Here is a 22,050-nt window from a genome sequence, read left to right as displayed (position 1 = left end):
GTGTGCAGTCATGCATCACCTGCTCAGTGTGTAACGGAGACAGTATTCTGCAACTCAGTGTAATGACAGTTATCTGATCGGTGCTAGGGAAATTCACATATAAAAATATTCAATACACAAATATTTTTCGTTGATTTGGAAGATAATATCAGATATAAAAATAAATTGCACATTTAGAGTTCCATCTAAACAGCAACAGCTACGCTGAATACAATACGGATTACAGACATCGAGGTGAATGGATTATAACTTTTATTGCAATTCGTGCAAACATTAACACGAAGAGCACCGGCAACTGAGAGAGTGAGAGAGGGAAGAGAGAGACAGAGAGAAGGAGGGAGAGGGGGAGAGAGAGAGGGACAGAGAAATTTAGAACAAATCAAATCCACTGTTCAGCTGTAAAGCCTCTCTTTCGCAATGACAACTCTCAGTTCACAATCATTACCTCAGGTCCTCCCTGAACAACATGCAGTGGAGGAGATTTTTTCCCTCTCGCGTACGAGTATCCCAGGAGAGGTCATTTGAGAGGTCATGTAGAAAGGACTGGGCGAAAAACATGCAGATAACGTGCGGCCACATTGACAAACAGATCGATATATGCAATGCAGCCACAAAGGTGTTAGTTAACGATGCCAGAGCCCAGGTGCACTGATACAGTGATGGCGGCCATTAGCTCTCTTGTGAAGACTCCAGTCATCAACTTGGCGAATGGCAAAGACTTGATTCATTTTTTTAAACGCGCGTGTGTGTGTGTGCATGTGTGTGTGTGTGTGTGATGAATCGGGTGGGAGAGAAATGGAAGATAGAGAGGACTTAAAATAAAATGATCTGACACTTGTTTGGGTCCAACTCTGTTCGGGTGTAAACTTTGTCCTGTTATCATCCATCTCCTAATTTTCATCTCATTTGATGACAACTTCGTCTCATTATGGTTAACGTGTTATTCTGTTGATGTACGAGTTCTGCTAGCAAAGCTGATAACTTCCAGTGTAGGATGTCAGCTTTATGTCCCACAGTCACGTGATCTAGCAAGTTCCGTTGATGTGAGGTGACAGACGCGCTGATGCTCGTAATGTGCACGTGACCAACGGCTAATGTCCTCAACACCCAGTCATAGCATTTATTTCGACAGAAACAATTAGTTGTAATGTTGGCGGCTTTGTTCATTGCACCAAACAAATTCCTGAAATAATAACTCTTTTCTTTGATGAGGGCTAAGCTTCGAAAACGTGTGCCAAGAGGTCGGCCTCATTTCCAGGACAGGTGTGACAACGGCTCGCTGACAGGTGCTCAAAGGTTTCTAATTTGCTGCGACCCTCGGTGACCTCAGAGATTAAAGACCTACGCAAGCTTCATGTCACTAACCTTCTAAGAAAAATAAATCGCATTTCATGTTTATGACAAATTATGACAGAGAAAGATTTTATTTAATTAACTTGTCGGAAACGTGTCATGTAGATTATATTTGCACACAAACTTAAAACAAGCAATGATCTTTATTATCTGTATATGCAAACTTTGTAAGTTCTGACCTTTATTATCTGATTGCATACTGAGGATTTTCAATCGTATGGTAATTTATTTGACAGCACAGGGCTCTGTGTAAGTAAATAATAATAATAAAAGACTGAAACGGAGGCTTCGGTTAAGGACAGACCCTCCGTGTACCAGTTTTGTTTTGTCATTTGTTACTCTTGGGAGAGGAAATGGAAGACCTGCAAGTAACAGAAGCGTATCTTCCAATAATATGAGAGTATGGTAGAATGGAGAAATGATAACTGGATAAGCCTGTAGGCCAACGGACAGACTAGGAAATACAGAATTCCTGATGTCTTAGTTTCAAGAATAAGTTATTGGCCAAGTGACATTGCACTCGGAATATGGTTTGATGATATACAGACAGAACACAAGAAAGAAATCATCCTATAAATATGCACATACATATCTATCCTTCTTCCTCGTTGCTCTCTCGTCAACACTTCCTTTCTATCACAGACACTGGCCACATTAACCCTCACTTTGCAGAGTCAACCTAAACCCAAATGGATGCGTGGTCGCCCACGAGTACTATACAAGACTGTCCCAGACATTCACTAGGACTGATCCTGACAATAGCTTCTAGTTCAGGAAGCCTATCGCTTCAGCAAAGAAACTCTATCTTAACCGGGAAGTTCTGACCCCAGAGGGCATGAGACAGATCAGGCCATTGGCCGGGTGGGAAGCATCCACCACAATCTTGCGTCTGCCACAGACTGCACTGGGTGTAGATTGTGCCCACAGGGGGGAGGTCACAGCTAATGCATCGACTAGCTGCACGCACCACCCGGTCGAGTAGGATCTTCTGTTTTTGGGTGGAACTTCCGCACCAGACGGCGAACAGGGAATGTCAATACACTCTCGATCAACTCCGGGCAAAACTGGACCAGAATGTCCTTCTTGTGCCAAATGTCTTCAGCTGGCGGAGAAAGTAAAGACGTTCTGGACATTCTTGGTAGTGGAAACACATTGACTTCCGAGCTCAGACCATTGGAGATGATGGAAACCTAAAGAAGTTGACCTCGTCGAGAGTGAGCGGCTCAACAGGAACTATTGAAGTATTAAAAATGCCATCATTCATTTTCCTAGCACGAACATTCCAGAAGTCAGTTGGAGGCGGCTACCATAAAAATGGCGAATGACACTGCAGGGCACAGCCAACTGGTCACGTGACTCGGGTCGGTTTGGAAGTTTACATAGGATGCGGCTTCATAAAGATTCCTGAAGCATTAAAGCTCGGGACAGAGAATAACAAGTATCGAGAATTCTCGAAATTTCAGAAACTGACGGAAAAATGCAAATATTGTGTGTGTATGTGTGCGTGTGTAATGACTAATCTAGTTTTCACTGCTAACTTCTGTTCGCAAACTTCAAGCGTTTCGTGTGTTCCTTCGCCTCTTATCAACACAGCACACGCATCAACCGCTGTCACATCTCGATTTAGCAAAATCTTTTACAGACCAGAAACTAGGAGTCACGTGACATACATGTGCATTCCATCACTCCCACGCGCTTTCATTCACAAACTGTAGAACTGCAGACGTCACACAGAGCCACTTTATATTTCAAGCCAGTCAATCAACTTTATTACCGTTGCCATCGAGAATGGATATCGCCTCTGCATAGCCACTTCATGGGGCTAAAGGCTATCTCACACTATACAGAAACACTACACTTCAAAAGGCGTATCGCACACTGAACTGGGGCCATGTAGGCATCAAGAGGTATATATCACATCTTCTACAGAGCCACTTATCAAGTATACCGACACGTAATGGAGAAACACCCTCGTTATTACTCCATTAAAAAATCATTAAGGCACGCGCATTTGTCACGTCTAAACATCGAGAACTCTCGAGATCAAAATAAACAACAATTTCACTTTGTGGTTTTGCACACATCTAGAATAGTAATGGATAGCGTGGTTATGATTGGCTTAAGAAATGTACAAGATTCCGATATAAAATATAGGATATTAGAATAACAGAGACTGGACCACAGCAACCAGCGGACAGGCAGGTAGACACAAGTACACGTGAAGATATTAGGATACGTGCAAACATGCTAACGTTCACACCTGCACACATACCTTTATGGACAAGGAGGTGGTAGTGGGAAATATGAGGAGGAACTCAGCAGTAATCAAATAAAACTTTCGCCGAAAGGCCCTTGTAATTATACATCGCCATCATGTTATTAGAAATGGAAATTTATTTCTGACTGGACATTGTGAAGATTTGACATGTCGAAAAATAACCCGTTCATGACCTTTTCGAACTATTATGCAAGAAAGTCGCGAAAGAAAGTTACATTTGTTGTGGTTTGTCATTGTGGTTAACAAATATCATTTCAAGAATCTTTGGATGCAAAAAGTTTAGAAAATCGGCGCAAAAAGCAAAAAGGTCTTTGGAGGGACCGACGAACAGTCGGAAAACCAGAAACTGTAACGATGACAGTGATGACGGTGAGGGAGTATATAATGCCAGTGGTGTGATGTAGAACACATTAGAATATGTCAATGTTGTTGTGTGTATGTGTGTGTGTTCGTTGGCGGTGTTCATGTACTTGTGAAATAAGCAGAGAGGATAGGTGTGGTATTCGGTTACTGAAATATCACAACCAATCATGTCAAATAAATGCATGAAAATGATTGTTCTGTTTGTCAACCCAGGGAGGCAGTTTAGACTCATGTGCTGTCTGGAAATAAACGTGGAATGCAGGCAAACGCCCTGAGACAAGCAGTCTGACTTAGGACCTGAAGTAAAGGCACCTCTTTGTAAAAAAATAAGTATTGTTTTACAATAAGCATTGTTAAGTATACAAAATTCTTTGGGAAATAAAACTTTAAAAACACTTCTAAACATGATTTAAAACTGGAACAAATGTTTAACTCAAATGCAAAATCTTTGACAAGTCGTAGTTATTAATGATAATGTAGCTAGTCAACTACATGTAAAACCTGAGACTGCAGCAGCGTTTATCAGAAGCGACAGGCTGACATATTGCCGCAGCCTCATCCATACTGGCCACCGTAACTACAAAAAAAAAAAGAGGAATGGGGGGAATCTAGGGACCTGACAAACATAATCACAAAAACTGTGCCATCATTAACTTTTGAGTAACACATAGGTAGGAGTAGTTTAGTACAAACACACAAACGCACATACATACAATAGACGGAACCGCACACATGCATACACTGACACGCTTTCGGCCGCTCGATGTTCACATCCATGACTTTGAGGAGTGTTGGAGAGGGAACCGGGTGGAATGGTAATAAAACTAGAGAACGGTGTGCAGAGGGGAGGTAAAGTGGGCGGGGATTGGGGAAGCAAAAGGAAAATCTGCAGTCTATGTTGAAAAATATATATTGGTGTTGGTTAACTAAGAACTGGTCATTAATTAGATTGAGTACGTGCTGCAAAATACAGATTGGTGTGGTGACCTTATCTAAATATCAAGTCGAAACCAGTCATTAATCAGACTGGTGTGTTGGCCTTACACAATTACCTGAGGTGACCCAAATTATCATGAAACTAATCGCACGAACGCACACACGTTAGTTAAACGTAGTGAGTAAGATGATCATGTTGTGCCGCAGTCAGCTCTCCTTCGGTTTTTTTTTTTTTTAACGGCAACAATCATGTGGCGAGGCTCAGTTACCCGGCCTGAGAGCGACTAGGGTGTGTGCGATGTCATCTGTAGAGAGACGACAGGTCTGTGTTTGGTGACAGCTGTGTGAAGCGAGTGTCGTACTGCGGCCAGTAGTTGGGGTACAGCTGGGAGGACTTCGTGCCGAATCCGTCGAGCAGACGGCGATTCATGCCAGCAAACCTGTGACAAACAGTCACATCAGCAAACCTTCGATAGTGATCAAACAAGGATATATTTATGCCAGCAAACCTGTGACAAATAGTTGATGATCATGTCGTAAATGCGTCACTGTTGTCAAATGAAACATTCATATAATTATTCATTTTTTTAAAAAGTCCAACGGCACTGACTGTACATGGCAATGATTGTCATGTGTGTTATTTCATGGCACTCGTGTGTCGGTACGTGTCCTAAAGTTTATGGAAAAAGTGGTTCTCGTTATTATTCTTGCAAGACTTCAAATCTGATATTTCACGAAACGGAGTGTCACTCACTTGCCCTCAGTCACCCGAAGAAGAAATTTCCAGTAGGCAGAACGAAGCGCATGTGGTTCGAAAACAGCCTGAAAACACGACCAAAAAAAAAAAAAAAAAACGACATGAAACATTTCACAAGCATGAGACGCGACACGGAACAGAATGAAACACAGCACAAAAACAGCCTGAAATAAACCATAAACACAAGAATATTTTGAAAAACGACACAAAACTGCCTAATGGTTTGTTGGGGTTTTTTTTAAACTAAAATTCTTCATTATATATTTGCTACTGTGTATGACAATCTCTCTTTATAGTCGACGAAAGCTAAAACACTTTTTAAAAAAAAGACAGATTCACTGGTCGGTAATGGACAGTACAAATTGTGTGAAAGATGGCAGTCAGTCTTGCTTGTTTGTGTGAAGATTAAGTACAAATGGGTCTGTCATAAGAAGTGAAGAAGCTTACAGCATGGAAAACAAAAGCTGTGGAAAAGGCGTAGATTAAGACATCTGCCCATGGGATGTGCGGCAGGTGCCCCGACTCAATCCCTTTAAAGTACAGGATCTGTAAAAACCACAATACTGGATTAGCTTGCATTCCGACCTGTTATGACTGCACAAAACTCTTTGTAATACCCTTTAATAATAACGGCATAATAATTAATGTTCTGGTCACTTATTTAAAACCCTGCGTTTTAAAAAAAAAGCCAAGATGTTCAAGTTTAAAGTATGCAAATGAAATAGTTGGATAGCCGCTTAGGGAAGAGGATAAAATAATATTTAAATGGGGGACTTTGTTCTGACTGAAGCAAGCAGCAGGAAGACTTTGCGACACGGCGCTAACCTCCATCAGCTTGGCGCAGCTGTACAGGGACACGGTGATGCTCTTGTAAAATATCATGGCCGCCCCTGCTGCCAGGCCTCCCACAAAGCCGTGCGCGGCCGAGTCTTCCCCTCGAAGCCAACGGAGGGCGCAGTTGACTGCCTGCAAGTACATGTTACAGTGTGAAACAGCAGTTGACTGTATGTATTACAGTGTGAAATAGCAGAAGACCGCATGTGCAAATGACTGTAAATTAGTAACCCACTGCCTATAGAATAGCATGAAACTACAGTTGTGTATGTTATACATATATCAAATGACTGTATGTACAGATTACAGTGGCAAAATAGATGAGTTAAGATGAAATATAAAGATAACAAGGGGGACAAAACAGTCATGTCTGAAGTAAGAAGCGCAACATGGGACAGTGCACTTCTCTCCCCGCCGAAAGGCAGCGTGGTACTTTCCCCTGAAGGCTGTTTTAACCAGGACAAATATTGATGGACTTTTGATTAAGTCTGGAAAAAGGTTTTATATATCCGATAAGTGAAAACTTTGTCCAACTTGCTCAAACATTCGCCGTATTTGTCAGGTTAAGAACCGCCTTTATGCCAGTTTTTAAGGCTAATAGCCAGTTCTCCATTTACACTGAGGCTGACAGTTCCTCTTTTTTAAACTAGATGGAGGAAGCTGCTCTTTCTGTAACAGGTCATCACATTAATACTAACCCTGAAGAGAGCGCAGTAAAGACCAAGAAAGGCTCCCAGTCCCATGTTATGCATGCTGACTAGAGATCGGAGCACTTGAGACGGCCTTCTCCTCAACAACGACATCGATGACATCAGCTTGATGGTACTCTGAGCCAGGAGACCAACACCAAACATCTTGAGGAGACCCTTAAGCAATGAGAACACAACAGGTATCAGAGTCATTTTCCGCAAGGACAGTCTTGCGGGGACAGACTCAGTATTGCCGCCACTACCAGTGTCACAATCAATCAATCACATCATCAATCAACCAGCCAACCAACCATCTATGAACAATTCTATCATTTTCTATCCTGTAATAAAACTATTTTCGGATACACTAGTAAGATTGTGTCTAAATAGTGTATACTCGGTACGGTAGTGTCTTTTTGTATGATATACGCCGTCTGGGCACAGAAATTACACTAAATGTTCCATCCACATAGGACCGCGGTAAATAATGATAATAACAGTGAAAAAATTTAAATAAAAAAGACAATTTTAATGTCTAATTATACTTTCTCTAACGCAACGATTGATACAGATTACAGATTTCATCGAACACTCGCCATCATTAACAAATGAAAGCAACCGTGACAACGGTTTGGTGTTGCGATACAAGGGAGGTAATAAGTAAATTCTTTCTTGAAACATTTACAACAATTGCTTCCCTTGCACGACATTCTTGTCACCAAGAAATGCTTTTACTCAAAATTCATAAAATCATCACAGAGCAACAACGATGTGTATTTAATTCTTATGTTTGTTATTTTGTGTCAGCAGGTGTGCAGACAGTGTTTTATTTGACGACTTCCATCTCTCCAAGACACAAAATTATATTTGTTCTTAGTTCCGTAGTTAAGCACAAAAAACTGTCGTCTAATAAAGATAATAATTATAGAAGCCCTCTGTTGGTCATCAGTCGCACTTCCTATGACAATACCAGTCTCACCGTGACGACATAGTGCAGGCACCCGTGGCGGTGAGGGCAGATCGGGTGGCGAGGTGTACCCTTCATCAGCTGTAGCAAAGCCAGAGCGCGCTCACGAAGATACGGTACCCCGGGTATCCTGGCGATCGACGCCCTCCATCCGTCATCAGAAGCAGAACTATGTCGTTTGCTGTTGCTGCTGTTGTCGTGGTTGTCGCTGGTGGAAATGCTCTCTCTTTGGCTGTTATCGCGAACAGCGTCTGGATTTTCCTCCGAGCCCAGCAAGAACCTTGACAACAGCAACATGGTGATAAAGATGCTCTATCGTCCCAAGACTACTAGTAGTTGAGCCTTCTATGTACTCTCACTAGACTGACAGAAACTGTAGATAAGATTGTTACCTACGTGGTCTAATTATGATGGACACCTGACAGACCCTAAAGTTGTAAAACTTTTAATCTAGACTACAGAGAACATCTGCAGCCATTTTCATTTGAAGTAAAGAGGATGGAGGTAGCAAGGGATAGGCATGGCAACAGGAAGGACGATTGACAGACATGTCCCAGAAGCAGAGATGTGTGCTTTATTGTAAGAATCATATGAAATGACGATTTTTTTTTTCTTTTACGAAGTAGCTCTTACCGGAAAATTGAGCGGCTGACAGGCGGGAGGCCATCTCGCCTTCTGCAACACACCAAGAAAGCCTGGCAAATGACAGCGCCCCCACAATCATCACATCTCAGGCAGGGGCGTCAACTCTAATCTTTCGTAAGACGAGTTGACGTTTGCCAATAACCTGCCGTCTGCTAACTGGTCGATGGCGTGGACTGACATTCTAACTCTAAGGTCAGACCTTCGCGCACTCACATCACCAAAGTCCTTTTTCCCTCCCAGCTGCCCCGACACACTGACTGCCCTTTATTATTACACGAGCCCCTAAAAATTGTCTTCAGTGATTGAGTTGTATGCAAAGTTTTAAAGGACAACACGAGCGACAAGCAAAAATGAAATAAAGCATAAAGTCTCCTCAAAACATCATCTTTTCACCCCCCAGTGGAGTATAGGGCCACAACTACAATCATCAAAACATATATATGTGGTATTTTATGACAAAGAGACATGATAAATATTATAGTAATTGTTTTCCTTCAATCACACTTGGATTTGTCGCAAAAAACAGTAAGTGACAAAAGGGAAGTATTTCTAAAAATAGCGTCGTCTGCGCGAGCTGAATTTCACGTGGAACGATCCAGTCCTCGGTAAAAGAAAACAGACCAACAAACATCATCATACATATGTCAACAATCCTTTAATTGGTTTTTTTTTTTTTTTTTGTTCATATCACAACACCCACGTGATGCAATGGGATGGGAGGGTATGGAGGGTAAGTGTTTATGTCTCCGATGCCACCAAATTTATTGCTGTTATTATACTAGTGTTTCCGTGTCATCACCATCACCACCAACAACAGCAAAAGATATTGACGTTCAAGCCTAACTTAGAGAAACTTTTTTTCACAGGCCAGTGGCCACGAGCCCTGGCACGGTGCCAGACAGCAGCAAGGTGAGGCAGGCCGTGCATATCGCAGGCGGCGCGGGGCGAGGTACTTCAGGACACAGACGACCCCTACCGCCTCCTCACCCGACCCTGCGTTCCCTCCCGCCCCCTCTAGTCTACCACCCCCTATCCCACCACCACCACACTGCTATCTCCGACAAAGTCAAACCTCCCCCACCCACCATTCCACCCTGTGCAGTTGGCGGTGGCGGTGGCGGGGGCGATGGTCAGATAGCGTTGGCGAGTCTGCGACTTGAAGGGCGGCAGGGCACCGCTCACAGGCGGCGGAAAATCCGACGTGCTGGTACGGAAACCCCTTTCAGATTGGATGCAACCGCCCAGAAAACCCGCCACACGGGTGATCAGGACCCCCGACTGATCGATCTCACATTAAATATGAACGAAGGCAATACGGAAAGACCGAAAAAATTGGAGGAAGAAACGAAAAAGAAACTGAAGAATGAAGAAAATAAAGAAAGGCAGGAAGAGATGGGGGAGGGAGAGAGAGAAGAGAAGAGAGAGATCCAGATGGCTGTGCTGATTGTAGCTTATCTGGTATGTAGCTATCATTACTGCCACATACTCACTGCAGACCGAGCACGCAGCCTCCTCCAATTAAGATCTGACATCAGGTCGGTGATGTACGTCAAAGCAAAGGATACCCGTTCATAGCTGACATCAGCTCCACCCTTATCAAACGATGTTTGTACTCGAGGACATCAGTGTCAACCACAACGAGCCTCTGCAGGATGTTCAGGAGGATCATACTGACCAGCCGTCACGTGACAAAGCAGGTAAACTCTTACAAGGTGAATAGTTGCGGTTCGCTTCCCAAGGCGTGGCACCAATGCGAACCCATGAAACTTCGCATAACTGGAAACGGTAACTTAAAGCAAAAAAGAAAAAAAAAATGGAACTGAATGTTTAAGAATCCATTTTTCTCTGCATGCCGTGCTCTGCTCAAGTTCGCTCAGCTCGCACAACAACGAGTCGCAGGACACAACGACGGTTGTCCACGTGATGGCTGAACTATCGTCAAGACACTTGCTCCATGTCGTCATCGCTTAGTTCTGCTTCTCAGCCTGCCATTCAGCCTCGTATTGATCCTGACACCACTGTTGCCATTGCTGACAGGGAGGCCGCCCGGACACTGCGGAGACACCACCAGCACCAAAGAGGACGTTGGAGAAGCAGACGATCGCTGAAGCCATCAGGCTGATGGGAATGTGGCGTGTGACTGGCACTCGCACACGCGGACTCGTCTTAACTTCGCTCGATTAAATATCGAAGTAAACACTTGTCAGTGGTCTCTCTTCCCCTCCTCCCCATCACTCCCCACACTTAGTCATTTCCAAGACATCCATCGCCACCCCACACACAGTAGGGAGAGTGAGAAACCAGTCAAAATAATCGAGGCTGAGAAGGGAGTAGAGAAATAAAATTTTTTTTTAAAAAAAGGAAATTGTTTTCTAGTTCGTCGCTGATGCTTGTCACGGGATCCGACTGGGAACCGTGACCATCCTCCGTATCGCTGGGCAATGCAGCAGACAGGGCGACGCAGGGCAGCCGACTGTATCGTAGGTGCGTACGGTCCCCGGGGCAAGCTTACCAACATCGAGCATGCAAACCCACCATCAGGCGAGACCGTGGCGAGGGCCTCTAAGGAGAGGTCGCCCTGTCCCGGGAAGCGCTGAGAGAGGGCGGGGGACGGAGTCTGGGGAAATTACAGCATTAAGTCACGGAGTTGTCTCGCGATTCATCATGATTATTGCATGATTGCGTCCCTTGTGCGACACGTAGGCGCGCGAACGCGAGGTGCGACGAAAAGAGCTGACGTCAGGGTGGAGGACGGGGTGGGAGACAGCGTGGGGTGAGAGGATGCAGGGGTGAGGTGAGTGAAGGGAGTTTAGTGTCGCGTAAAGGGAGGATCTGGGGTGACGACAGGGGAGACAATCAGAGACTTGGAAAGAGTCCGCCGCTGCGACCTCTGCTGCAAGTCTTGCTTCTCTCCCTTGCCACCACCTCGTCCGTGCGGGGGCGACAGCATTCATCCTCTCCCTTCGTCCGTCGAGAGAGCGATAGCAGTCATCCTTCGCTTCTCTCCCTTGTCAGCCGTGCCTCGTTCGTGCGTCCCTCGTTCCTCGCCCCTTGCCATTCGTCCTCCAGTCGCCGACACCTCCGCGGTGCCCCACGCGCCATCCTCATCACTCACTGACCAGCCGCACTCTCTCGCTTCCGCACCCAGTCGCTCGCCAGTCTGGCCCCACATCGTTTGCAGCTGCCGGTCTGCCATCAACACCAGACTACACGTCGTCGGGTGGCGCACCTTGTCAACTGTTAATTCCTTGAAGAGGAAATGAGAATGTTCTGTGTGTGTAAATGAGGGGTTGGGGTGAGGGTTAATTCTTCAATGTCGCAGCCGTATGGGCACCGCCATCCTGTTTTGACAACGACACATAACTCTGGAGAAAACACTGAACCAACGCCCCATTAAAACCCACACCCGCAATACCTATCACCACAATCAGATACCATTAAATATTTATCTCCAAAACCCTAGTAGGGAAGTTCATGCAAGTGGTGGTCTTCCATCAATACTTTTGATAAATCAGGTACCGATTTCCGTCGGACATCTATGGGTGGAATGAAGTGGGTGGAAGTGCAACCGAAACCCACCCAGGCCTCAAAATGAACGTCTGCTCCACAGTAGAACAGATTCACCACCCAGGCTTCATGTCTCCCCACAGTAGCAACCATCTCTGATGTTTCCCTGGATTAGTTCTTCCATTCCTGTAGATCGTTCTGGCCGAGCCTGTACTTTAGGCTAGTTACACAAACGACTGCTTCATGTTGCCATAATTGCTGTGATTTTCATGAGCGGAAGGCAGTTCTGGCGGCTGTCCTAAGCCTAGCCGCGGTTCCACCAGTCTTTAGCCGCGCTCGTCTTGTGATATCCGAGACACGCCGGATCGATGCCCGCCTTGACTAGGCAGCGCCAAGATGTGAAACAAATGAGATGCTACACGCGGCGATACCAAACCCACGCACTGTATGACTGAACATAAATGGAAACTGGAGAGGACGAATTCGCTTTCACAAACACGCACATCCTACCCCTGGGTCGTGCACACGAGAAGCTGTTCCACGGGGAGAACGAATGTTGGGGTGGAGGGGGTTGGGAGTTCTCCGGACCAAAAATTACTGTGCAAATGAGCAGTGAGCAGCAAGCTGCTGGTTCACGCATGCGCAGCAGGGTGGTGGCAGCAACTCAATGGCGACAGTCGACTACGTGAGTGGCCCCAGACCCTGTTCTTAGTACCTCACGAGAAAATCAGGGTGTCCCTGTCAGAAAAACAAATCAAGTGTGGGTGGATGGGAGGTCAAAGCAGGGTCAGACATATAGGGGACATCATGTCATGCACGCGCGAGGGGGCAGTGAGGGAATGTAATAGGGGAACATAAGGAAGAACAAAAATGCGAACTATGTCATTCCTATTAACGACACGTGACGTAGCCTGCTCCTCATTTCCGCAAAAGATTAAAAAAAAAAGCAGGTAAACAGAAGCTTGTACATCATCAGTCGACACGCAAACGTCCGGCGCTAAGCTGACTACTTATCATTGACCTCACTCCAGGATTCCAGGTTCCGGGTCATCGCAAGCAAATGCTTCATGCCTGTGTCAGCAGCGAGGCCAGTGACACACAGGACACTCCTCGTCCCACACACCTGATCATCTGTACTTTTGACACCTGCCATGCGTGTAACACTACACCCGACTTCGGCGAAGTCCTGCGACCCTTTTAACAACATATACAAATATATATTAATCTGCACTGAAGAAAACGTTGCTGCACTGAAGGTGTAACCACGTGACTGCAACACGTATCTTGTGCCGACACTGGAGGTGGTATTAATGCGCACTCAACCGTGTCACACACGAGCATTGCTGGAGTTTTACTCCTCATCAGTGACCAACTAGTCCATCCTTACTACAACAACGAAAGTACTTGTGTAGAGCCGAGATTGGAACCGACAGTGGCGGGGAGGGGCAAGGCGAGGGGCGGAGGGACGATGATTCAAACGGTTGAGCAGACGGCGGCAACAATCGTCCGGACGAGAGATGAGCGCAGCAGCTGGTAGCCGCGTCGGTGGTGGTACCTGTAGCGGTGGTGGAGGTGGTACACGAAGACCGCAGTCTGTGAGATGCTGTTACAATGAAAAAGGCGGAGAAGGCGTTTTGGTGGTAGAAGCACGTAGAGGCCATTTTTCACTTTCTGACAAGTTGTGTTCTTATTCTGCCATCAATAGCACCCCCGTTGACAGCCTGCCCTGCTCACCCCCACCCCTCTCTCTCTCTCCCACCCACACACTCACCCCCAAAACACTAATGCTGAGAGTTTCTCCTCCACTACCCAACATCTCCCTCGCTTCACCGCCATCTTGCTTTTGAGTGAAGAGGAGAAATGTTTCAATAGGTCGGTGTCGGTTTAAAATGTGATTTGCTGACGGCCACCAGGCCAGCCAACAACAGCCCGATGCCACCTTCTTTGTTGTCAGCTGCCACAAACTGCGGGGGAACTCGGGGAATCGGCGACCCGTCTGCCCGCTCTTTGGAATTCGTCGTTGGTGACAGCAGCACCACCACCATCAGTACAACCCTCAACTCTTGTTTCCAATAACCCTGAAAAGGTCAGCCCCTGCTTCCCTTCGTTCCAAAATGTGCTTAAAACCCTGAACATTTCAATAAAGACTTTACACACGACTTTGGTGCAATGTGCAGGAGAAAGCATGTGTGTCTGAAATAATGATTTTGGAGATGATAACGACAATGAGGCACTTCATCGCAGCTGATGTTGACGACGACAAGCATCTACCACCTTGGGTACCTGGTGACACAGTGTCTGCTAGAAACGAGGTTCCTTGTACCAATGTGTAGTTACAACTAGAATTTGATCAACTCTTGACAGATCAAACAAACATCACAAAACCGGAAGTGGCTGGTCCCTCGCGCTAGGATGGATCACGTGATCAGAAGTCGGCAATCCATTAGAAATTAAAGTTTCTCCTTGGTTGTGTGCACGAGTGTTCGGCAAAAAGTGGGTTTTTTTTTTTTTAATAGCCAACGCCACCAACCCTCTCCCCTCCTTTCTTTATGTGGTAATGCTTAGGGACCAGCCTCGCTCCCGTCTGACGCCGAGATCCCTGCAGCCCTGTAGGGGGTGACGTTACAACAAGCGCTTAAACCGACACACGTCACTAAATCACTGATCACCAAACCCTGCACCCGGACTTTTTCCCTTTTTGTAGGCAAGGGGAGGGAACGCTCAGCGAAACCAAATCGCAGGATTAGGACGGGCGGCAAACATGAACCCGTACTTACCTCCCCTGTTTTGCTTGAGCGTCGCTAGTCTTGTCTCCCCCTGGCGGCTACGTCGGCTTTACGTCAGCGCGCGCCGGGGCTGGCAAACGGCGTCGCATGACCGGTGGTAACGGTCCGCTGTCAAGGTGTCACAATGACTTATGGGAAAAGGCGAGCCGGGGCCGACCTGTGTCAGGTGTACAATGACACGTGTTACCTGCCGCCATAAATCATCGCCTGTCAAAGTGCCGACCCCTTGACCCCGCGCAGCCCACTCACTCTTCCACCCGCCTGTGTCTGTCTCTCACGTTTCTATTTAATGCCTGTTTTGTTCCACCCACCCCGCCAACCCACCCCATACCCGTCACACAATGAAGATCAGTTCCTTGCACGTTGTGTGCGGAATGTATGCGCGTATAACTATTGGTTGGATGAACAGTAAACACAACTCACCTGTCTCCACTTATTCGTCGGACATGATGAAACACATTGTGAAATAAAGACTACTGTAATCAGAAATATCTGCTTACGTCTATATCACCTAGCAACAATTACAGGTATTTTGTCGGACGAGATAATGAAGAAAAGAAATTTCACAGGTAACAGCGAAGACATAAAGCTTCTAAGCCTCACCGGGTACAGACTGGGTGTGCAGGAAGGAAGAGAAAGTCCAGGCAAGACATCCTCTCCCTCCGTAATTTCGATGCGATGTTTAGTGGAAGTTATGGGCATCTTGTGATCTGCTGCTCTTTATTTTTATGGCTCCCGTCACGGTGAGCGGGTGTCATCTTGAGCGTGTCAGTGACGTCGCTCCCATCACGCGCCGGACGTGCACGCACCCGTCAAGCCGGCGCTCGGTCCCCCGGATGCAGACGTGGCAATCAAGAGGAAATCACTCAGGCAACGAGAGAGGCACTGTCAATCACACGGTGTTAGGTTTGAGGTCCAATCGTCGAGGAACGATCGTCCGGTCGGCGTTGTCCCCACCACCACCGACGCCCCACCCGACAATAGCAGCTTAGAGCATCGCGGGTAGTTCTGTGGGTCACGAAGCGGTAGTACATTCCATCACCACCTTGCATTCACCCCCTCTCACACACTTCCACTGGCTGCCACTGGCTACCCCTTTCCCCCCTACGACACAGGGTACCTGTGTGGGACCCTACACCTGTTCCTCATCTCTGATCTTTTCTTTTTTTTGTGAAAAGCCTACCACAGAGGCAAGCGTGTCAACACTGGCAGGGTGGAGAGGATCAGCCGCTAGGGTGTCGGGGAAAGGAAAACACTGGACCCTTGTTGGGTGGGTGAGGAGGTGGGTGGGGTGAAAAAGGAGGGAAGGAGGGGGAGAGGGGTTATGGGTGTAGACATGAGAAATGGCAATTTGATGGACAGAGCTGTGCGAGGCAAGTTCAAAAGGCACAGAAGGTTGCTAGACTAAGGGGAGAAAGGGAAAGCAAGCGGAAGTTCATGCGGCTGACCTTTTACCTAAGGAAAACTGCACTGAAAGCAGCGTTTATCGACCAGTCAGACGACTGCCTCACAAACTCCCTCACGAAATGTGGCAATGTGAGGACAGGGGTATGTTAGCAAGGGGTAAGGACCTTGCCTTGCCTAGTCCTAGTGAGTAACGGTAGGTGACTGCATACTCGGGGCCACCCAGTGCCTTGCTTCAACTCGCAGACATGATCATTGGAAGTCCTTCAGCTCTCATTTTTCTTGATGAGATCATACTAACTGAAATATTCTGTTGAGGTTAATAACACACACATATAATCCAGTTCACCAGCATCTAATCAAATGCAACGCAATTCCTACAACTTTCTGACATTCCGGAAGAAGAGATAGCTGTCATGTGGATTGTACGCCAACTCAACCAACATCTTGATGCAGCACTTGTACACCACAGTCAAAGAGATTTTTAAAAATATAAAAAATCATTAGCTAGGTTATAAATTCGAACGCGATAGGCAATTAGCAGCACAATCAACAAGAGCGCGAAGTCAGAGAAAAAAAAAAATCCACGGATGATTCCAAGCCAGAAAACAGACGGAGTGAATCAGGCCTGGAACTGCTGTCCACCCGACTCAAAGAAAAAAGTGAGTCTCAGGTCTTTCAATGCGAGACTTCACACACCCAAGATCATGAGGGAGGTTAGACCATGAAATGTAGAGCCAGCTGAGTGATGTCTTCCCCGTCAGAGTCCCTCGCCATCGTCTGATGCCTTTGGCTGTACCTTCACATTTTCTCTCCGCAGTACGCACTTCATCTCCGATGGTAATAACAAATTGTTCTGGTAACAAACATCTTGACATTCTCATAAAACAGCAGCAGATGCGAAGTCTCTGACAAGAAGCTACTGGCAAGCCCACTCTTGCACGTCTCCTACCAAGTCAGGTGCGCGCTGCATGATACCTGCTGCGAGCTGTCGGCGGCGCACCCGCCCCAAGCTTCTTGTGGACACGACTCCAGACCCGGGTGCTGGTACGTGTACACACAAAAGCAAACCACGAAATGCCAGCGGAAAGGCCAGACGTCTTGGAAAAACGACAGGAACAAACCCAGTCTGCACCCGTGGGCCACTCACTCTGTATAGTCAAGCTCCTCAAAAGGCGACACGACTCCCTCCATCTCTTGCCCCCTACCCCCAGCCCGACAATAGAACCGGAAGTCAGCCCTTGGTGTTGGTTCTCCAGGCTTCCTTGACGCAACCTGTCAGAAGTGACCTTGCCGGTATGCAGGCAGATTAAAGACCGATATATACAACACCTTTCCAGCGATCCCCGAATCTTGACCCACCCGCTGTTCTTTCCCCTTCCATTCCCGGACGCCGACCTTTGCACGTGGGCCGGCCAGGTGTTTCTGATTGCTCGTGACACGCTGCCGCTAGTCCGCCTGGTGGCAGCACCTGCAGATGGCTCGGCGTCCTGCTGCACCTCCCTTCCTCTGCGCTGCACCAGCACCACCCTGCATCTCTGTCGATTGCATCCCTTGCTGCTTCATCGCATGTTTCAAACAGCAAATGTGGAATGGCGGCCATATTGTCTCCCGTCTAAAGAGAGAGGAGATTCTTGTCAAGCCCTCGTGAACTGGCCGGCCTGCTGAACAGACATCCCATTGGCAGAAACCAAAGCAGCGGCCCCTAGTGTCCAAATCTTGAAGCCTGCAAATGCGCTCTGGTCAATAAATGTCACTCGGCAAACAATTGGAAGCAAAAAAGAACATCCTGCCCATCCAGACACCCTGTTACTACCCTCAAGTATAATTCGCAAGAACCACCACCAACTGCCAGCAGTGATGAACGTTTGCACTCTTCTCTCTCTACCCTCTCTCTCTCTCAGCTCCCATCAAGGTGCTGCATGTCCAAGAAAATCTCATTCGTCCAGTTTCAGAAGTGCTCCGCGGCAAAAGCTCTTTCACCGAGTCCTGCAACACAACCTGCCTTCAGTTCAGGGAAATAAAGCCGCGTGTAGTTCCGGTCCTCATGCCAGATTTCAATCAAATATTTCGAAGCAAGCTGGCTTTTGGTTACTTAGCCACAGATCATTACAAAAGAAAGATGGCGATTTTCTACAATTAGTTTTATCTGCCATTCGAAAGAAAAACAGACAAAACTGACAAATCAATAAGATCAGAAAGATGGAAAATTAAACCCAGCCACACAAAACTGATTATTTTCCTAAAGCACGACAATGAGACAATTATATTTCGGGGTTTCTTTTCTCTTTTTTTTTTCTTCTCTCTAACTGAAATTTTGTTTTAAAAAAAGTTATGGATTTCTTGAACCTGGTTACAGCTCAGCTGATTATTATTTTATTAAGAGAATGGGTCAGGGGTCAAATGCAAGTTTAATGTAAAGGGTGTGCATGTGGAGTGTGAGTGTGAGAAAGAGCGTATGTTCGTGGGTGCAAATAGAGAAAACAGAGACAGTATGTTACCACGGTAGCTCCGTGGATCCTCAATACCAATAGCAAAAGTTTGCGATACAATACGGTTGCTCCTGGAAATACGGTTGGTTTGACAGGAAAATTTAAGTGATTTTTGGAGTATGGCTAGTATATGTGACGAAAGAAAGAACAGTTAAATACCAATAAAAGCAAGTTATCACATTCTAAGATTGTGTCCCCGGTCGAAATTTGAACCCAGGACCTTGGGATCATCCCTGCATCGGTGACAAGCTCTACACCACTGCACCGCCAGAGCGCGCTGTAGCAGACTCAAGTCGATGCCAGGACAGTTTAGTGATCGACTGGGGTCCATGCATCCTCCCTTGTGTCGTCACAAGCGCCCTCACTTCCTGCACGGCCACAGCTCGCGCATCGATCATCTTCACAGCTCGCGCATTGCCGGATCTTGCGGCGACAAAGCCGGCGATTGGACAGGACCGAGTTCTCAGCGCCCGGATGCTCTAGCTTTGCGAAGAAAGGCAACTCTGTACCGAGTACCCTCCCTTAGCATGTCATTCCACTCGTCATGCGCTGCTTGCCGATCAGTAGATTATCTGCCTTTGATTTCGGTCGCGTGGGAAAAGTACGTGTACTTTACGAACTGGTTCTAACCGCAATCCCTGCCACCCTGGTCTTTCATCCTCTCTGTCCCGTATCCCCTTTTCTAGTTGAATTCTTTGCAAGGAAAATAAGAAGGAAATCTTTAAACATGCAATCAGGTTTGTCCCAAGGAACTGGGCAAGATCTGAAGCCAAGAACATTGCTCGGCACAGGGCATGGACATCGAGCCGCATGGCAGTCACAGTGCAGAATCCATTAGTCCTTGTTCATTAGTCTTTTACCCATGCTTGACCATAAGAATAACTAATCAGATGATCTGAAACTAATTTTAGGTTGTTCACAACAGACTGCAGCTGCTGCCAACAAGCGGTGCTCGAGTCTGAACATTGTCGAGGGCTCATCTTGGATGCACCCAGCTACGGTTCGGGACGAGTTTGCAGGTGACACGCACACCACGAAGACCGCAGCCCCGCATGCAGCAAGTGCGGATCCGTTTAGGCGCAGTCCCAGCACAATTACCGGTAACCGATCCCAAGCATATGTCACCCACTAAAAAGATTCCCCTGATTATTTCCCCCCTTCCACCTCCCTAATAAAAAAAAAGGATCGTGATCACATCGCGGAGCATCCTAACGACCTCACGCCTCGCGCTGATTGCTAGCTCGCGCCCTTAATCGCTTCACATTGCTTATCCATCAGCCCAACCACCACCCCTACTTAGCATCCGCAGCAGTTCTACTGCACCTACCACCACCACCACCGCCGCCGCTAACCCTGCCGGCGAAAAAGGGCGGCAAGCGGTTGAAATGGCTTGTGAAGCGTAATTGTGTCCCCTGAGAACCCGCCATGTCCCGGTTGCCGCCGCTAGTTTAGCGGCCGCCGTCAGGGTGTCAAAGGCGACTATTAGCTACATAACCGTGCGACCTGATGGGAAAACATCCACCCCGCTGACTCCATTCTGTCGCCGTCAGTACCGCCTTTCTGCCAGGCGCTGCACACACCTTCCGCTCCCTCCTCCCCTGCCGAGGGCGGGTGTAAAAGTCTTTCTGGCGGCTACCGGCATCCAGCGGTGCCTGCACTCCCGGGGCTGTCACTGTCGACATATTCACTATTCACACGGCCGAGAGTTTAATTAAAATCTGACAATTCCAATCATTACCTACTACAAACCGTTTCCTGAAGTTTGTTGTTGCTTCTATCCGGTCATTGACCAGTGCTAAGACGAGGCAAGGTTGACACATACAAAAGGTATGCGAGGGCAGAAAGAGAAGAATTAAAAAATATCAGAAAGAGAGATAGTACGGGGAGAAAAATCAGGTCAACTCACAGGTAAACGACTAACATGTGTTCGGTCAGGACAAATGACAACGGGCAATGTTAACAGTTGCTTGCAGCCGTCAACATTACTTTCTGAAGGCCTCTCAATCTCAACTTTTCAGAAAATCGTTTAGTTTGGTCAAACAGTATCAACCTTTCTGACTCAACCTAAGCTTAGTCTGGTCAAAGAGCTGCATGGCTTCATAAATTTATTTTTTTGTTTGTTTATTTGTTTTTGCTAAGCAGCACGGACTTTCGTTTGAAATTCTTTTTTACTTTGGCAAATATTAAGATTCTAAACAAGGAACTACTACATTCAAAACAGACAAACTCCATTTATAGTTACCTTCAAATTTAAATGGCGTCAGGAAAATCTCTAGTTCCGATGACTAAAATATATATATATACAAAAGAAAGGTAAGAAAACTCGTGGATTATTCTAATTTATTCCACAAACTTTTTGTATCACGACCTTTTGATCACGTTTTAACAGCCATTTACTACAAAGCTGAGTGATAACCGAGTAGAGAATTCAGCGAAACATCAACGACCATGCTAATGTCGTCACTCTCCGCACTTAGTAATTTTCGCCCGCGTGGTTGGAAAGTAGTGCACGGGAGACAACATCCACGGTCTGACAACACTGACAGCCTAATAAGCTACAAGAATACCGGGCGTTTTAAAAGGTCGAAAGAGAGATAACTGGACGAGCTCGACGGGGGTTTCGGGCGGAAGTGGGACTCTATCACGGTCCCGCGTGGCCTGATAAGCATCTCGTCCACGCGTGACGGTGCCTGGCGAGCACGGAGGCGAGGTGATGCCAGACAGCGCCGTCAGACAACGAGATCCACTTCCTCTCTACCCTAACACCCACCCACGACACCCTCCTCCTACCCAGCCACCATACACACGCGGCTTACGATAATTAGCGTCTCTGCATGCTCGACCGCATCCGTGCAACCGCTGGGCCAATCAAGCATGCAGGGTTGCTGCCACTCTGGCTAATCCTGACGGCTCTCGTCACAGGTCACGACCTGCCGCTAACCTAGCCTCTCTGGCACTAGTGGAAGCCCTCGGCCATCAAGGGAAGCCGCTCGAGTGGTGGCGAAGCACGCCAAGGACCGCTAGTCAAAGGGACGCGAG

The 22,050-nt window shown here is 46.9% G+C and overlaps 1 protein-coding gene across 4 annotated transcripts in view; it reads right to left on the bottom strand.

The window, feature by feature from the left end:
• Positions 1–3,106: 3,106 nt before the first annotated feature.
• LOC112566249 (transmembrane protein 135-like) overlaps positions 3,107–22,050 on the bottom strand; it is an 85,317-nt gene continuing 66,373 nt past the window's right edge. For all 4 annotated transcript variants that reach the window (XM_025242301.1, XM_025242302.1, XM_025242300.1 and 1 more), the window contains 7 exons: positions 8,811–8,852; positions 8,190–8,457; positions 7,220–7,387; positions 6,513–6,653; positions 6,135–6,233; positions 5,685–5,752; positions 3,107–5,370 (listed from right to left, as the gene is read on the bottom strand). In XM_025242301.1, the coding sequence (XP_025098086.1) occupies positions 5,232–5,370; positions 5,685–5,752; positions 6,135–6,233; positions 6,513–6,653; positions 7,220–7,387; positions 8,190–8,457; positions 8,811–8,852 (925 nt within the window). In that variant the 3' untranslated portion in view covers positions 3,107–5,231. The remainder of the gene's footprint in view (positions 5,371–5,684; positions 5,753–6,134; positions 6,234–6,512; positions 6,654–7,219; positions 7,388–8,189; positions 8,458–8,810; positions 8,853–22,050) is intronic.

The sequence above is a fragment of the Pomacea canaliculata genome, linkage group LG6 (assembly GCF_003073045.1).
Source record: "Pomacea canaliculata isolate SZHN2017 linkage group LG6, ASM307304v1, whole genome shotgun sequence".
In the NCBI taxonomy this organism is placed as follows: Eukaryota; Metazoa; Mollusca; class Gastropoda; order Architaenioglossa; family Ampullariidae; genus Pomacea; species Pomacea canaliculata.
This window is presented reverse-complemented; position numbering and strand designations above follow the sequence as displayed.